General features: G+C 56.2%; 1 protein-coding gene across 1 annotated transcript in view; it reads right to left on the bottom strand.

Annotated features, from left to right (window-relative positions):
• The window catches only part of SUFU (SUFU negative regulator of hedgehog signaling), a 128064-nt gene continuing 116696 nt past the window's right edge, over positions 3213–14580 (bottom strand). The window contains 2 exon segments of the mRNA XM_021072750.1: positions 3213–6387; positions 8837–8905. Coding sequence (XP_020928409.1) covers positions 6298–6387; positions 8837–8905 — 159 coding nt within the window. The 3' untranslated portion in view covers positions 3213–6297.

Genomic DNA, 14580 nt, shown 5'->3' with positions numbered 1-14580 from the left:
CATCCTGAAGCATCGGATTTTGTCTTGGATGTCATTTCTTTCAGGAAGCCTTTTTAAATCTCACAGACAGGGTTGGGCAACTTTTCTGTGTCCATACCCTAGCTTAGCCCTTTAATAAAGGGTTAATGCAGAGTTTCCAGTGTGGTGCAGTGGTTAACAAATCCAACTAGGAACCATGAGGTTGCAGGTTCGATCCCTGGCCTTGCTCAGTAAGTTAAGGATCTGGTGTTGCTGTGAGCTGTGGTGTAGGCCAGCGACTACAGCTTCTATTGACCCCTAGTCTGGGAACCTCCATATGCCATGAATGCGGCCCTAGAAAAGACAAAAAAAAAAAAAAAAAAGTTAATGCTAATTGAATAATTACTACGTGCCAGACATCTCATTATATGTGCGTATTATCACATATAATCCTTGCAAAAACTCTGTTAGTACCCTTTTTTTTTCTTTTTGGGGTCACACCCTCAGCATATGGAAGTTCCCAGGCTAGGGGTCAACAGCTACAGGCCTAGGCCACAGACCACAGCAATGCCTGACACATACTGAGTGAGGCCAGGGATCATCGAACTTAGATCCTCGTGGATACTAGTCGAGTTTGTTACCACTGAGCCACAATGGGAGCTCTGAGTACCCGTTTTTATTTTTATTTATTATTTATTTATTTACTTTTCTGTCTTTTGTCTTTTTAGGGCCGCGCCCGTGGCATATGGAGGTTCCCATGCTAGGGGTCAAATTGGAGCTGTAGCTACTGGCCTACACCACAGCCACAGCCACAGCCACTTGGGATCCAAGCTGCGTCTGTGACCTACACCACAGCTCATGGCAATACCAGATCCTTAACCCACTGAGCGAGGCCAGGGATCAAACCTGCAACCTCATGGTTCCTAGTCGGATTCACTTCCGCTGAGCTAGGACAGGAACTCCCTGAGTACCCATTTTTAGATGAAGAAACTGAGGCACAGTTAACCTGTCTAAAGCAAAACTGATAAGTGGGAGAGCTGGGAAAGCAGGTTACTGCCCTTCTCTTTTAAGGCTCTTCTTGCAATTGTTTCCTGGTCCGTCTCCCCCCATTGCAGTATGAGCTTCTAAGGCTGGGCCTGTGTCCAGTGTCCCAGCCTATGACCGAGTGTCTGCCACATGTTTGTTGAAAGGACGAGTGAACATATTTTCAAGTTCTCAGCATTCCCACAGTGTTATTATAGCGGCTCAACAATGCTCAGGTGCCCTCCCTCTGTCTTGTCAAGGTTGAGACCTGAGGCCCCACTCCCCTTCCTCTCAGCGCTCTCAGGACTGTACTGCGATGGGGTGTGGGTGGCAGTGGGTGAAATTGGAAAAACAAAGGAACAGCGTCGCTGTTTTTAGTTCTCTGGCTCCAAGGAGGCCACTGCTCTCTTCACAACCCCCACAAGGTCTCCCTGGCCCGTTCCTCAGCGAGCTAAACTCACACAAACCTCGGACCCCCACCAGGAGGCTTCTGGCCCTGCCCCCATCCTGCCCTTAGCTCTCTCCCGAAGACTTCCTGCCGTGGGGTGGAGGAGGGGCCGGCTGGTCCCACCAAACCCCGTGGAAGGGGCCGCCCCTCCCAGACCACATCCTGCCCTGCCCTGCAGTCTAGGGACACTTCTCTCCCTTCTCCTGCCCAGCTACTCACTCCCCACCTCGGAGCCAGGCAGGCCGGGTTGAGTCACTCTCTTCCAGCATGCATTTTCCTCTTGGTCAGGCCAGTTTGGCAAATCTCTCAGGCTCCCCAGCCCCTTGGAGGCTCCTCTTGGAGCCTGAGGTCTCCGGTCTCGCTCCCTAGGGTCCCTGATTGCTCCCCGCCCCCCATAGGGCAGGGCGGATGGTGAACACTGTACAGGCTTTGGGAAGGAGACAACCAAGGCCACGTGGCCTTCTCCCCTCCCTAAATGCACTCTCTAGGCCCTGGAGCCCTTCTCTTTCCAGAAACAACCCCAGGCGATTCCAGTCTCCCAGAACCACCTCAGCACAGAATCTCCCTATCTTGCATTCTCTGGGGCAAGAACTTCACCCTGACCCTGGGTCCTTCCAGGCTAGTCAGATGAGGAGGATTAGATAAGCACCCCGCCTCCAATCTCCTAGGAGAAAGGGGGAAGGGGTGTGGCTTGGGCCACCCTGTGTAGTCAGCCTGGCTCCACACCCTCCCAGCTCCCCTGCTCTGACTGCCAGGACTGAGGGCCCCAGACAGGACCTGCGCCACTGCTCACGGGGCCCAGCCACAGTTCAGTAGGAGGTCACAGAGGAAGGAGGAGTTCTGACCACCCCCAGATACAGCTGCTTCTCACAGAGGACAGGGAGGGGACACCCTTCCCAGGAGCTGACTTCTGCTCATACCCTCTGTGATGCCCCCAGGGCCTCTGCAGAACTCCCTGGGTGCTACAGCTCCATCCCGAGGACCTGGAAGAAAGGGCCCTGTCCTCCCTGGGACAGACAAACAGGCCTAGAAGGAAGGGAAAGAATACGTGTGGGCCCAGAGGAGTCCTGCAGGTTCCAGGACCCAGTCTGGGTGCAGCCCCCCTCCTGCCTGCCTCCAAAGCCCCAGGCTATTGCCTCCTTCCCTTCCAGCAGTAGGCTCCGTTTTGCCACACCAGGCCCTGGAGAGACAGGAGTTGGGTGATCCACCTGCCTCCTCACCCAGACCAGGCCCAGAGAAGTTGATAGGAAGGGCAGGCTGGCCTGTGTCCCCCAGTGTGCTGGTCCTGAGGCTGCCCCTCCATCTACCCCCCAGCCGTGGAGTAGAAGGCTGATTACAGGTCTGGTGAGGGGAGTTCTGTCTCTGGCTCTAGCTGAAAGGGGCATAAGAACTACAAACTGGACAGGAGAAGGCCCACCTTCCCAAGGGAAAAGGACTTGTGTGGCGAGAGGAGGGTAGGAGAGTAATGAAGCAGAAGAGAGGGCCTTTACCCACCCACTCATCCCCCCAGACCACGTTCCACCTCTGACCTCCTTGACCTTAGAGGAATCCAAGACCAGCGAAAGAGAGCCTGTCCCTGCAAAGTCATTTCTGCATGACTAGAGAGTCACCGGCTGCGTGATCCTGCTTCCTTGGCAACCCCTCCACTCCCAACACCAGTCTTCGAGGTCTTTCCACCTCCTGGCTTCTTCTAAGTGGCTGAGTCCTACCCACCCCCTCTGCCAGGGCCCCAGGCTTTCGGCTCCCCTACTCCAGGCAGCCCCAAAGGAGCACAAGACCCAGGCACTTCTGCAAATATGTTTAATGCACTTAGATTACACAGAGGAAGAGGGGACAAGAAAGAAACGACATCTAAGTGAGTCACCCAAAAATTCTTACAAAAGTCCCAGGCTGGCTGCAGCCCCCAGGAACCGAGTCACCATTGACATTAGAAACTAATATAAAATTTTACAAAAGTCTGCTCATTGCAGCATTCAGGTACTTGTACAAAAGGAGGGCTCTTTCTACAGGGCTCCTGACTTATAACAGGGACCCAAGGACCTCACCTGGCAGAGGACCCGGAAGCCAGAGAGGAAAGACAGCCAGATAAAAAAATAGTCCAGGGAATTCTCTCCCGGTCTGCCCCACAGGGGCACTGACCTTCAGGTTTTTCCCTGCTCTCCACTCAGTCTTAAAACCCAATCCCCAGACCCTGTGTTTACTTTTAAAAACGTGCAAGCCCTTTAGACTCTCCCCCCAGGCTTCCCAATCCCTGCCATGAAGCCTCGCCTTTGGAAGAGGAAGAGAAGCGCACAAGAGGCACCAGCTCCCCAGCCAGACCTGAGACCTGCGTGAGCCTCCCCACCCCCACACAGTGGCCGCGGGGTCTGTGGTCCTTCTGCAGCCCCCACTGGACCCGAGGAGCTACGGGTGTCTGCCTTGTGTAGCAGGCAGACGGCATGGGGAGCCCCTTCCTCTGAGAAGCTTGGGCCACAAGGGATGTGGAGGGAGGGGGTAGGACGGAGCAGGTCTCAAGGAAGCCTGAGGAAGAGGCAGATTTAGGCAGGGAGGCTTCTTACCTCCTCAACTCACTCTGAGGTCAGGGCTCCCAAAAAGTTACAGGGAGGGAAAGAAGGGGTTCATTCAGTGTGCACCTTCCATGTGCCAGGTGCCGTGCTGGGCCTGCCCCACGGTCAGCCTTCCTTCACCCCGGGGAGGGTCCCTTGCTGAGGGGGCTCCCTTGCCAAGAAACCTCTGGAAGTCACCACTGCCCAAGAAAGAGGAGTGCTGGGCAGAGATGGCTGAGGCTCGCCTCTCCCGCAGAGCCAGCACAATGTAGGAAAAGGAGTGAAGGCTGGTTCCAGCTGGTCCTTGGTGGCTCCCAGCACTGGGGTGGGGGTGGGGGGGGCAGGAAGAGGCCACAGGCTCATTGTCCCAGGGCTCACCTGCTTCCCTACTGCCTCCATACTGATGTCAAAGCTTAGCTAGAAGATACCCTTCTCCCCCTGGGCCAAACCAGGCAGGTAGAGGCAGGGCCCCAGAAAGAAAGAGCCTGTGGGTAAGCAGGTCAGGATGGCAAGGAAAGGAGGCAAGCCACTGGCACTTCTCAGCCATGAAGCGTCTGAAGACAAGAGCTTTGTAGGCAGGGATGCGGTGGTGGGTGAAGGCCAGGAAATGTCCTTCTGGAAAAGTCCTCGGAGCAGAAGGCACAGCTGCTGCCAACATCAGGTCCAGAGGGGCTTCTACCTTCGCTGTGTGTAGGTGGGGGCGTGTCTCCCAAATGCCAAGCTGATTTGCCTTGAAGCTCTTAGTCTGATGGAGTTAACCAGGTAGCCCTGAGGGTGTGTGCAGAGAAGGGCCCCTTGGAAGTTCAATTCTTGATCCCTGGAGCACCTGCCAGGGCCACTACCCTCATGGCCCTTGGAGGCAGCCCTCTGGTTGGATCGCTCAATGGAGACGTCCTGCCCCCTATGGGCCTGCTTGGCACTCCTGGGGGTGGGTCCTGGCAAGCGCAGGGCATGGTCCTGTGTGGTCCCAGACAGACAAAAGGATTTGCTTTGGAAAGGCCTGAAGGGGGAGCTCATAATAGAAGTGGAGGTAAGAGGGCATGAACAGGACTTCTTGATTCCAGGTCAAAAACGGGAGACAACTCAAGAGGAACCCCGGAACCACAGGCTGGAGATAGGTTGCCTATGAGACAGGAAGAGGATGAGATCTGCGGTAGCGGGTGAGAGGCCAGGATGCACGAACGGAGACAGGACGAGGGGCAGAGTGATGGATGAAGAGTGAATGGATGCAGGGAGGTTGGGAGGGCGGACAGGGCAGTGCTAGCAAACCCAAAGTGAAAGACATGTTGAGAGGCTGAGTTTTCGGTTTTTAATAAGCCAGAGTCCTATAGCCTAAAGGCCTGAGGCCCAGGGGAAGGAAATGGGACAGGAGTGGTCCAAGAGCTGGAGCCCCGGGCCCTGAGCAGCAGGTGGGGATGGTCTGTGAGGTGTGGGCTTCGCCCTTCCTCAGCCGACCTGGTTGGCTGGAAAACGCCTGGAAGATGAGGTTGGGGTCATCGGAGCCCTGATGATCCTTGACCTTTGTGGGTGCCCCGTCCACCTGGGAACCAGCAGCAGCCCTTCCTGGCCGAAGCTACACTGGGCTCAAGGCTGCATGGGGGCATGTGAAGCCAGCTCCTCTGAGGCCCTGGATTGGCAGGCGAACACCGGCACCTTCTCTGGCAGAAGGCGGCGGCTCCGGGGGACACGGCCCCAGGCCCTTGTCTGGGAGAATGAGAAAGTTCATCTGGAAATAAAGTTCTGTTTAAAAAACACTATATACACGGCTTCTGGACATCTTTGACGAGCAATAAGATACCATCCGGTTTCTACAAAATAAAATAAGGAGGGAGAAAACCAAACACGATCGAAGGAATCGTTCTGCGGCCAGAGGAGCTGGACTACCAAAGGCTGCGCAGAGCCGCGCTGGCCAGTGCAGGCCCAGGGCCACTCCACCTCGCTCCCGCTGGCCTGTGTGGCGGAGGGTAGGTGAGAATGAGGCCCGTCTCCCCCTGGGGGCACATCGGAGGTCCAGAGGCAAACGGCATACCAGAACCTGTGGCAGCGGCGGGAGGGGAAAGTTGGCACTGGGCCGTGTGTGGCCCCAGTGGGCCAGGGCCTGGTCACCTGGCTTGGCCGGCTGCAGGGTGAGGCTCCTGAGCTGCCGGTGAGGTGGGGCCGCGGCCTGTGCGTGGCATCCCAGCGGGCTGCGCGTGTGGTGGCCGCGCAGTCATCCTCACACTTGTTCTTTCTTTGTGGGCGTCTCATCTAGGCAGTTGTCACACTGGAAGTCACCGGGGAGCAGCCGGGCTCTCCCTTGGCCCCTGCAGGGCCCAGCCCAGGCTAGTGCAGTGGACTGTCGAAGACCACGTCGGGGAGGATGGAGACTTTGAGCTTCTTCTCGGGCCAGCTGTACTCTTTGGGAAGCTTGAACTGTGGAGAGGGTAACAAGCACAGAGCCAGGGTATATACATGGTTAGCCGGAGCCACGGCCTTCTTCCCGGAGTGCCCAGAGAAAGGCCAGGACCCTCCCCCAGGCCCTGTCCCCTGGGTGCTGGGGGCAAGACAGGCCGCTGGTTGCCCGGCTTCAGCCACAAAACGCTAGACCCAGGTGGGCGGCTGGGGTCACGCTGCTGGAGTTCTGTGACCCCTCCTCTCCCCTGGCCCTGCGAATAATTAACAGGGCTTGGAGGAGGTATGTTTTCTAACTCTTTCTTGACTGGGCTGACCTCCCTCCAGCTCACTTCCTTGGTTCTGCCTCCGGCCACAAGCATGTCAGGAATCTGCTCCCTGAGGCCCTGGGGCTGGAGGAGGGGGGTGCGGCGGAGGGGGCAGATGCTATAGGGAAGTGGCTTGAGGTCTGGAACTCTTCGGCCTTGTCCCTGCCATGGCTTCTCTTTCCGAGGCTGGTGGGGAAGAACGCTGGAACTTGCCCTCTGTAGCCTTTGCCAAAGGCTCCCAAGGCAAGGTGGCCCTGGCTCAGCCTCAGTGGGAGCGGAGCAGAAGAGCAGGGCTGGTGTGGCTGGAGGCGCTGTCTTGGGCCTGGAGAGAGCGGACCCCTGGTCCACTCCCACTTGTTCCTCCTCCCAGGCTTCCCAGCCTGACAGCGGCCCCAGTCCTGGCCAAAGAGCCCCACGTCTTCCTACCAGACCCCCTGGAGTCACCGATTTGCCTACAGTTTTGTTTCCTAGGCTTCCGGTGAGGGTGGCAGAAGAGGCTGACCTATCTTAGGCCCTGTGTGTGCCAGGGCCCTGCCTGTGTCTGCACACAGCTCAGAGGTGCTCACTGATTTGGGAGCAGGGTCTGCCTTTGAAGACTCCCACTGCCCCCTGGGCTGGGCCGGAAGTCCCATCAGGCTGGAAAGGAGGGGAGGGAAGGGCAGGGCCCTCTGCCTGCCTGGAGCTGGGGCTGGAAGTGGATGGGCCTGGCACTTCCTGGCTGGCTCCCTCTCCCTCCCTCTGATGGGGGGCTGTCCAAGCTGGGACCAAAGTGGAGAGTGGGGCAGGGTGTGGGGACAGCCTCTGGAGAGGAAAAAAAAAAGTCATTTTTAGTGACCTACTTTCCTAAGCTCCTCCTGGCTCCTGTCTGTCCTGCCTGGACTCCCCCACCCCCCACCCCCTCAACACCCGAGCTGAAAGCAACAGTCTGGCTCGGCGCCATCCCTGTGCGACATGGCCTCTCCGGAAGCACTTCTGGGCAGCTGCCTCTGGTCTGACTGAATGGGAGCTGGGCCTCAGGGACCGGTGACTTGTGGGGGTTGACTGGCTGGCACAGACTGGGGGCTTGGTGACTTCTGAATGTCTAAATGAGTTCATTTATCAAGCCACATCCCAGACAAGACAGAAGACACTCTCCCAGCGGGGTGACCTCAGGCTCTGGGGAGTCTTGTCCACCTGGAGACCTGGGCGGGCCAGTCCTGCTCTGCCCACTGGCCTGCCCGTGGATGTGCGTCGGAGGCCTCTGCATCCTGGCTGACGCGGCCCTGGAAGCCCTGGCACCTGGGCGCTCCAGCCCTGGCTGAAAGCTGGCTCCCGCCTGGCCTCCCTCTGGCTTGAGAGCCAGGCCCCTGGGAGGTGAAGAAGCGCTCCCCCAGCACATTTCCTGGCAGAAAGGGCGAGGGAAGGGTCTGTCGCTGCCCCCGGGGCCCCGGGAGGGCCCAAAAGAGCACTCCTGAGGGAGGCCAGCTGGCTAATGTTCCACGAACCCATCAGCAGGGGACTGAGGCCAGGAAGGCTCGGACCCGAAGGCCAGGGTGCTGCTCGGTAGGAGCTGGGGGAGGGGAAGGGACTTTCCAGGATGAGGTAAGTCCCCGTAAATGAGGATGCCGGGAACCAGGAAGAAAAACAAAGGGGATTATGGGCTCCAGGCCTGTACCCCAGAGGAGCAGCCGGGGAAAGCACAGGCCTCCACCTGGCCGCCAGCTCTGGGCTCGGGCGGGAAGCTCAGGGCCGTAGAAGGGACGAAGGAGAGCAGCCCCCCTGGGTGGCCTGAGGCGAGAGCAGGAGTCCCTCGCTGCCCACCAGCATGTGGAATGTTCTCTGGCAGCAGGCATGGGTTTTCTGTTCAGAACCTGCCAGGGAACAGCAGGGGCTGGAGAGAGAACTCTGTACGAGCCTGAAGGGCCTGGCTGCCTCGTCCATGAGGTTCTCAGGAGCTGGCGATTCACACACTTTGGGGCTGGGGCAGGGGGTGGTTCAAGGAAGAGAAATTAAGCCATTTAACATCCCCGAGGTCTCCTTTCCAGCCTATCTCCACACGTCTGAGAGAGAGAGAGACAGACAGACAGACAGACAGACACACACACACACACACACACACACACACACACACACACGGTTCCTGGAGACTGGAACCCGCTGTAAGAGAGAATCAAACAGCTTACTTCCTCTGGAGAAGTCAAATCTTCTAAGTCCTCCAACATTTTCTCTACAAACTCTTCAGTCAATAGAATCTGGGAAGAAGGCACAAGACAGGTTTTTGTTACTATTTTTTAACATATGGTCTTTTTGCCAATTGCCAGGCTATGGACTTTTCTTCCGGCCGTGGAGGAGACATGAGCCCACTACGATCTGTTCTCCTGAGACAGAGGGAATGTGCCTAAGGCCCCTCCCTGCCCTGCCCCCACCTCCCACCACCACCTGCCTACAATATGGGGGGAGAGCAGAGAAGGAAGGACACCAGAGGACAATGGGGAGTAAGGTGGGGACATCTGGGGAGATGGCCGGGCTGGTCCCAGAAGGGACATGAGAATGGGTGGGGAAAACCCCCGATTTTGGCAGTTCAGGTTTCCTGCATGTCGCAGTACAGGTAGGGGGACAGAAAAGCTGAGGGGCAGAGAAAGCAATTCTAATGTCCTCCTTGCCCAGTCAGGCTCTTGTGTTCCCCTAGCCTGACTTGGTAGGACAAAAGGAACCTGTTTGGATTTGGAATACAAGCCTTGTCTGGAATCTAGAAATGCCCCGGAAGGTACATTCAAGAATATCTGAGCAGTTCCTGTCATGGTGCAGTGGAAACAAATCTGACTAGGAACCATGAGGTTGTAGGTTCAATCCCTGGCCTCGCTCAGTGGGATCTGGCATTGCTGTGGCTGTGGTGTAGGTCAGCAGGTGTAGCTCCAATCCAACCCCTCGCCTGGGAACCTCCATATGCCCCAGATGAGGCCCTAAAAAGCAAAAAAAAAAAAAAAAAAAAAAAAAAATCTGAGCGGCAGAATTTGGAGACCATGTACCAACGTCTCTGACTTTACAGCAGGGAAAGGGACCCTCGGTGCCCATTTCCATCAGTACTGTCTGCCTCCTCTCAGGCTGGAGGCTTCCAAACCCCTGCCCTTCCAGCCCCATTCAGTCACTGAGTTCAAGACTTCCTTTAAGAAACCTCTTGGAGTTCCCTGGTGGTGCAGTGGGTTAAGGATCTGGCATTATTACTGTTGGGGCACGGGTTTGATCCCTGTCCTGGGAACTCCTGTATAACGTGGGTGCAGATCTGCCCCTCCCCCATAAAAAAAAGAAAAGAAACCTCTTCTCCAGGGCACCTCCTAGCTGTCCGCTTTGCTGCTCTTGGCCGGTGCCTTGTGGCTTCACGCTTTGATGTTGAGGACAGCCCGGCCCCACTATTCAACAGGCGCAAACACCACCCTCACTCCCTAAAGCAGTTTTCGGTCCCTAGGAATGTTCAAGGGCACCCTGGGCTTCCTCAACCTAGTGGCTCATCTTCCCAAGTGGCTCTGCCCTGGGCCCTGGCTGGGGATGTCTCGCCTCTTCCCAATCTGACCCCTTCTTCTTCCCCTCTTCCTCCTGAGCTGGTCCTGGGGGCCTCCTGACTTCTGCCCCCACCTCCAGGCTGTGGCTTGCCCTGCCTGTGTTTTGCTTTCTCTGGCAGCCTGTGAATGCCTGGGGGTGGGGGAGGGGGCACAGAGGAAGAGAAACAAGGGGGATGAAGGCCAAGGTGAGGGGCTCCTCTGAGGAAAACTCCCCTGTGAGAAGGAAGGGGATCCAGAACTTGAGAAAACACCCATCAGGTTTCCCCTGGGGGTTGTTCACGCTGAAAGAACAGAAGTTTCAACATTTGCAAGAGTCAGCTTGTGAGATAAAGTGAAATGGCAGAGAAAGGATGGCGAGCAAGCGGCCTCACGGGATGGACAGCTCTGAAGGAAGGAAGTTGCTGGGTGGAGGGGTGAGCAGGAAAGGAGAAACTACCCCAGGTAAGCAGATAAAACAGCAGCGCACCAGGCACTGTGCTAGCTGCTCGCCTGTCTCCTTCTGGATGAGGAAACTGAGGCACAGATGGCTTCTGTGATTTGCCTAATGTCACATGGCTTGTGACAAGCAGCCGAGACAAGGTGAGTCCTGGTCTTGTCTGGACTCTAAAGTCAGTGCCCAGGAACTCCCTTTGTGGAACCATGAGGATGCAGGTTTGATCCCTGGCCTCACTCAGCGGGTTAAGGATCCGGTGTTGCTGTGAGCTATGGTGTGGGTCACAGATGTGGCTCAGATCCTGCATTGCTGTGCCTGTGGCCTAGGCCGGCAGCTGTAGCTCCGATTTGACCCCTAGCCTGGGAACCTCCACATGCTGTCAGTTCAGCCCTAAAAAGCAAAAAAAATAAATAAATAAAATAAAAGTTAGTGCCCCAAGTACAGCTTCCGAATCCTCAGGTCTTACCGTCATGACATTTGCTCATTTTCTGATTCTTCCAGTCATCTGCCCATCAGTCTGCTGGACTCCACAGTCATTCCCTGGGTGCCTCTGCTAGGCCTGGCCCTCGGTGGAGGCCCCAGGACACAGGCATAAAGGCAGTCCATGCCCCACCTGGACCAGCACCCCCACCCCCCAGCTGACAGAGAGCCAAAGGACACCTCCCTTCCAGGCTGCAAGCCACAGTCAGGGACAAAACAGCTCCAGCCACTGGCCAATGTCTCCTCACCAAAGTTTCTGTCTGAGGAGCTCGGGCTTCAAGTGAAGACTGAGACTGGGTTTAGAAGGGCAAAGCTGGTCCGGAGAACCGCCCCCCCATACCCCCTCCCACCTCCCTCCCAGTCCCCCAAGGCTGGACGGCTGACTCCTCTCACAGACTTCTGTGACCCTTTCCCAAAGCTGCTTGGATCCTCCCACAGCTGGAGCCCTTACGCCTCCTGCTCTCAGCCCAGGGTTTTCCCTGCCACCCCCTCCCCACCCCCAAAGCCCAGAGTGTCTCTACCAGTTATCACCAGTCTGCTTGAGTAGTACAAAAGTCACATTCACATTTTTGGCATTTCCGGGGCTTGTTGCCATCTCTGCAAATGCTAGCACAAACACAAGCATACCTAAAACCCAATTATATTACAAGGGCTCCAGTCCGGGCCAGGCTGGGCTGATTTCTAACCCACAAATAATGTGGAGGGAGGAAACTTCTGCCAGAGAGGGAAATAGGTCTGGGGCTGTAACCAGTGCCAGGGGGGAGACAGGGTAGGGGGAGAGTTCCCAGGGATGGTGGCCACGCAGTCAGCTCCAAAGAGCTGGAGAAACGGGAAAGGTAACCCCGCCAACACTGAGTTCAGTCCTAGAAGAGGCCTGGGATTGGTGGTGGAGAGAGGCCGAGTTAGGGTGGCTTTTGATAGGTCAACTACCAAGTCTGTGTGTGTGTGTGGACTCATTTTATACTCAGTTGGGAGAGGGGATGGCAGGATCAAAAAAGGGGACAAACCCTAGATACTCCTCAGTTTTCACTTTTGGTGACATGCTGCTTCCCGCTGGAAACTTCACATTATTTCAAATGGGGAAAATTATACATGAGATCTGCATGATATTAAGGGTGACATTCCCTGCAAAGAAACACGACAGACTGTCATAGCTCCAGGCACCTAATTTAATTTCCTTTGGGAGTTAAACCTTAGAAGCCTGGATTGAACAAACAGGCCCTGTTCTTTGTATATTTCAGACCTGGAGCTGAGAATGTTAACAGATCTTATCAACAGGACACTGGAGATAGACAGCTCTGATGGAGCAGCTCCTGGACGCTCTCACGAGGAACAGACTCGCCGTTGTGATGCAACTGTGGGAAAAGCCTGTGCAATTCTGGGGCTTGGGGCTCTTGAAGCTCCCTGGGTCCCCATGGAGCGGCCTGGCTCTGCCACAAATGATAAGAGGAAGAGTTATGAGAATGATAGCAGTAATGATAACAGTGCCAAGAGCAGAAGCAGTGGCTCCTCCGTGTGCAGGCCCTGGGCCAAGGGCTTTATCAGCATCTGTCACTGGATCCTCAGGGCAGTCCTGCAAGGGAGGTAACCATCACCCTCATTTTGCAGATGAGCAAGTTCTGAGAGGAGTCAAGTCTGAACGATAGAAGAAGAGTGACCCCACCTGTGGTAGAGGGTGCTCTTTTCCTGTCTGGGGAAGGGTCCCCAGTGCTAGGAGCCTTGCAGAGTCAGAGCCAGCTCCTCTCTCTGCTCTCATGGGGGAGGTGAAGGGGACACGGGCTTCGACCGATGGCCTGAAAAACCAGCGCTCCCACCCCAACCAGCCACACATCTCTTGGCCACCTGCTCAGTTCAAGAGGGCTGGGCATCACAGACATGCAGCTGCTCAAAAAAAAAACAAACAAACAAAAAAAAAAACAACCCAGGTTGACCAACTGGAAAGGAAGGCAAACCACACCCCCAAAGGGTTTCTAAATGGGGGCAGAAGGATAAATTTCTAGGTCAGCTTTGGTGAATGTGCACGTGAGGCGACAGTTACTCTAGCCCAGAAAATAGCAATAGAAATAATAATAATAATGAAAACGAAAATAACACTCACCAATGACTGTACTCACCAAGAGCTAGGCATTAAAATGCTTAGGTCCATGCACAAATAGCCCTTACAGGAGAAGACTCTAGTGAGGGGGAAGCCCCACCCAATCAATGTGAGCCGCAACCCCCCAGGGACGATGCTGAAAATCTGAAGATGCGAGGTCCCATCCAGACCTTCTGAATTTGAGCAGCCTAGGCAAGGCCAAGGCATCTGCATTTTTAGAAGGTACCTCCTCCCCCCCTGGAGATCATGGTGGGGGGAGTGCTGGGGAAGTGCTTAGACTCAGAGGGGAAGGAGGTTTGGGCCCACGTTTAACCGACAGAAGTGAGTTGGTGGCTGCAGCTCCACCCCCATCTAACTGGTGGAGCCCTGAGGGGAGCAGTGGCTCCCTGCCCCCACTCCCCACTCCACCTTTGGGCACCGATGGGGCTTGGAACACAGGCCAGCAGCTTACTCCAAAGTGCTCACGCCCAGTGCGTTAGGACAGCCTGGCTGGTCGGTGAAGAGGGAGGATTGTCAACAATCTCCCAATTCCCCAGGCCCCAGCAAGTTCCAGAAGGAACCTGAAAAGTGATCTTTCATCCGTGCCTGCCCCGGGCAGCCTGGCAGGCAGGGGCCCAGCTGCTGCAGATCTGATTCAAATGTCTGTGGTCAATGATATTTCTGAGTCTGCAAACAGCCCTGACAATGCCCACTCGTTCCCCTCGGTACGACAATCCACACTTTGTCTGGGGCCTTGTTTGCGCTTCATGTTAGCGTGTTGTTCTTGCTTCCCAACAAGCCAACAAATTTGGCTTTCTCTTTCCCTCCCTTTCCTTCTCTCAGGGAAGGAAATGTGTTGTGCTACAGGGTAGGGCCTGCCAAGGAGCTGCTCTGGCACCCACGATGGCAGCGGAGGAGGCAGGGACAGGAACTGGTCCAGTCTGCACCCCCCCACCCCAACAGGCCAGACAAAAGCCAGAAAACAGCCCGGAGGACACCCCCGGGCTCAGGGGCAGAGGTGTGTGTGGCAGGTACGCAGCAGCAGTGGCGGCACAGAGGCCTCACGCACTTCCTGTTCTCAGTGGGTGGTGAGAAGCCGGCTGGGGTGGCCAGGAGCAGGCTCAGACTCCTCCTGCTCTGGCTGTTGGCTGCGGAGGGCACAGCGGGCCAGCACGGTCTCCTCCCGAAAGGGAGGGTGCTGGCCTCCCCCAGACACAGTGCTGGGATTTAAGCCCTAATGGATGTACCCTGGACAATGAGGTCCCTGTGACAGTCCGAGCGAAGGTCTCCAGGGAGAAGAGGCTGTGGCCAGGTTCACCCGTGGGAGGAGGAACAGCAGAGGGATGGAAGAGGAGCTGCTCAGGGCCCAGGCTAGGGCTC

The sequence above is a fragment of the Sus scrofa genome, chromosome 14 (assembly GCF_000003025.6).
Source record: "Sus scrofa isolate TJ Tabasco breed Duroc chromosome 14, Sscrofa11.1, whole genome shotgun sequence".
Taxonomy (NCBI): domain Eukaryota; kingdom Metazoa; phylum Chordata; class Mammalia; order Artiodactyla; family Suidae; genus Sus; species Sus scrofa.
This window is presented reverse-complemented; position numbering and strand designations above follow the sequence as displayed.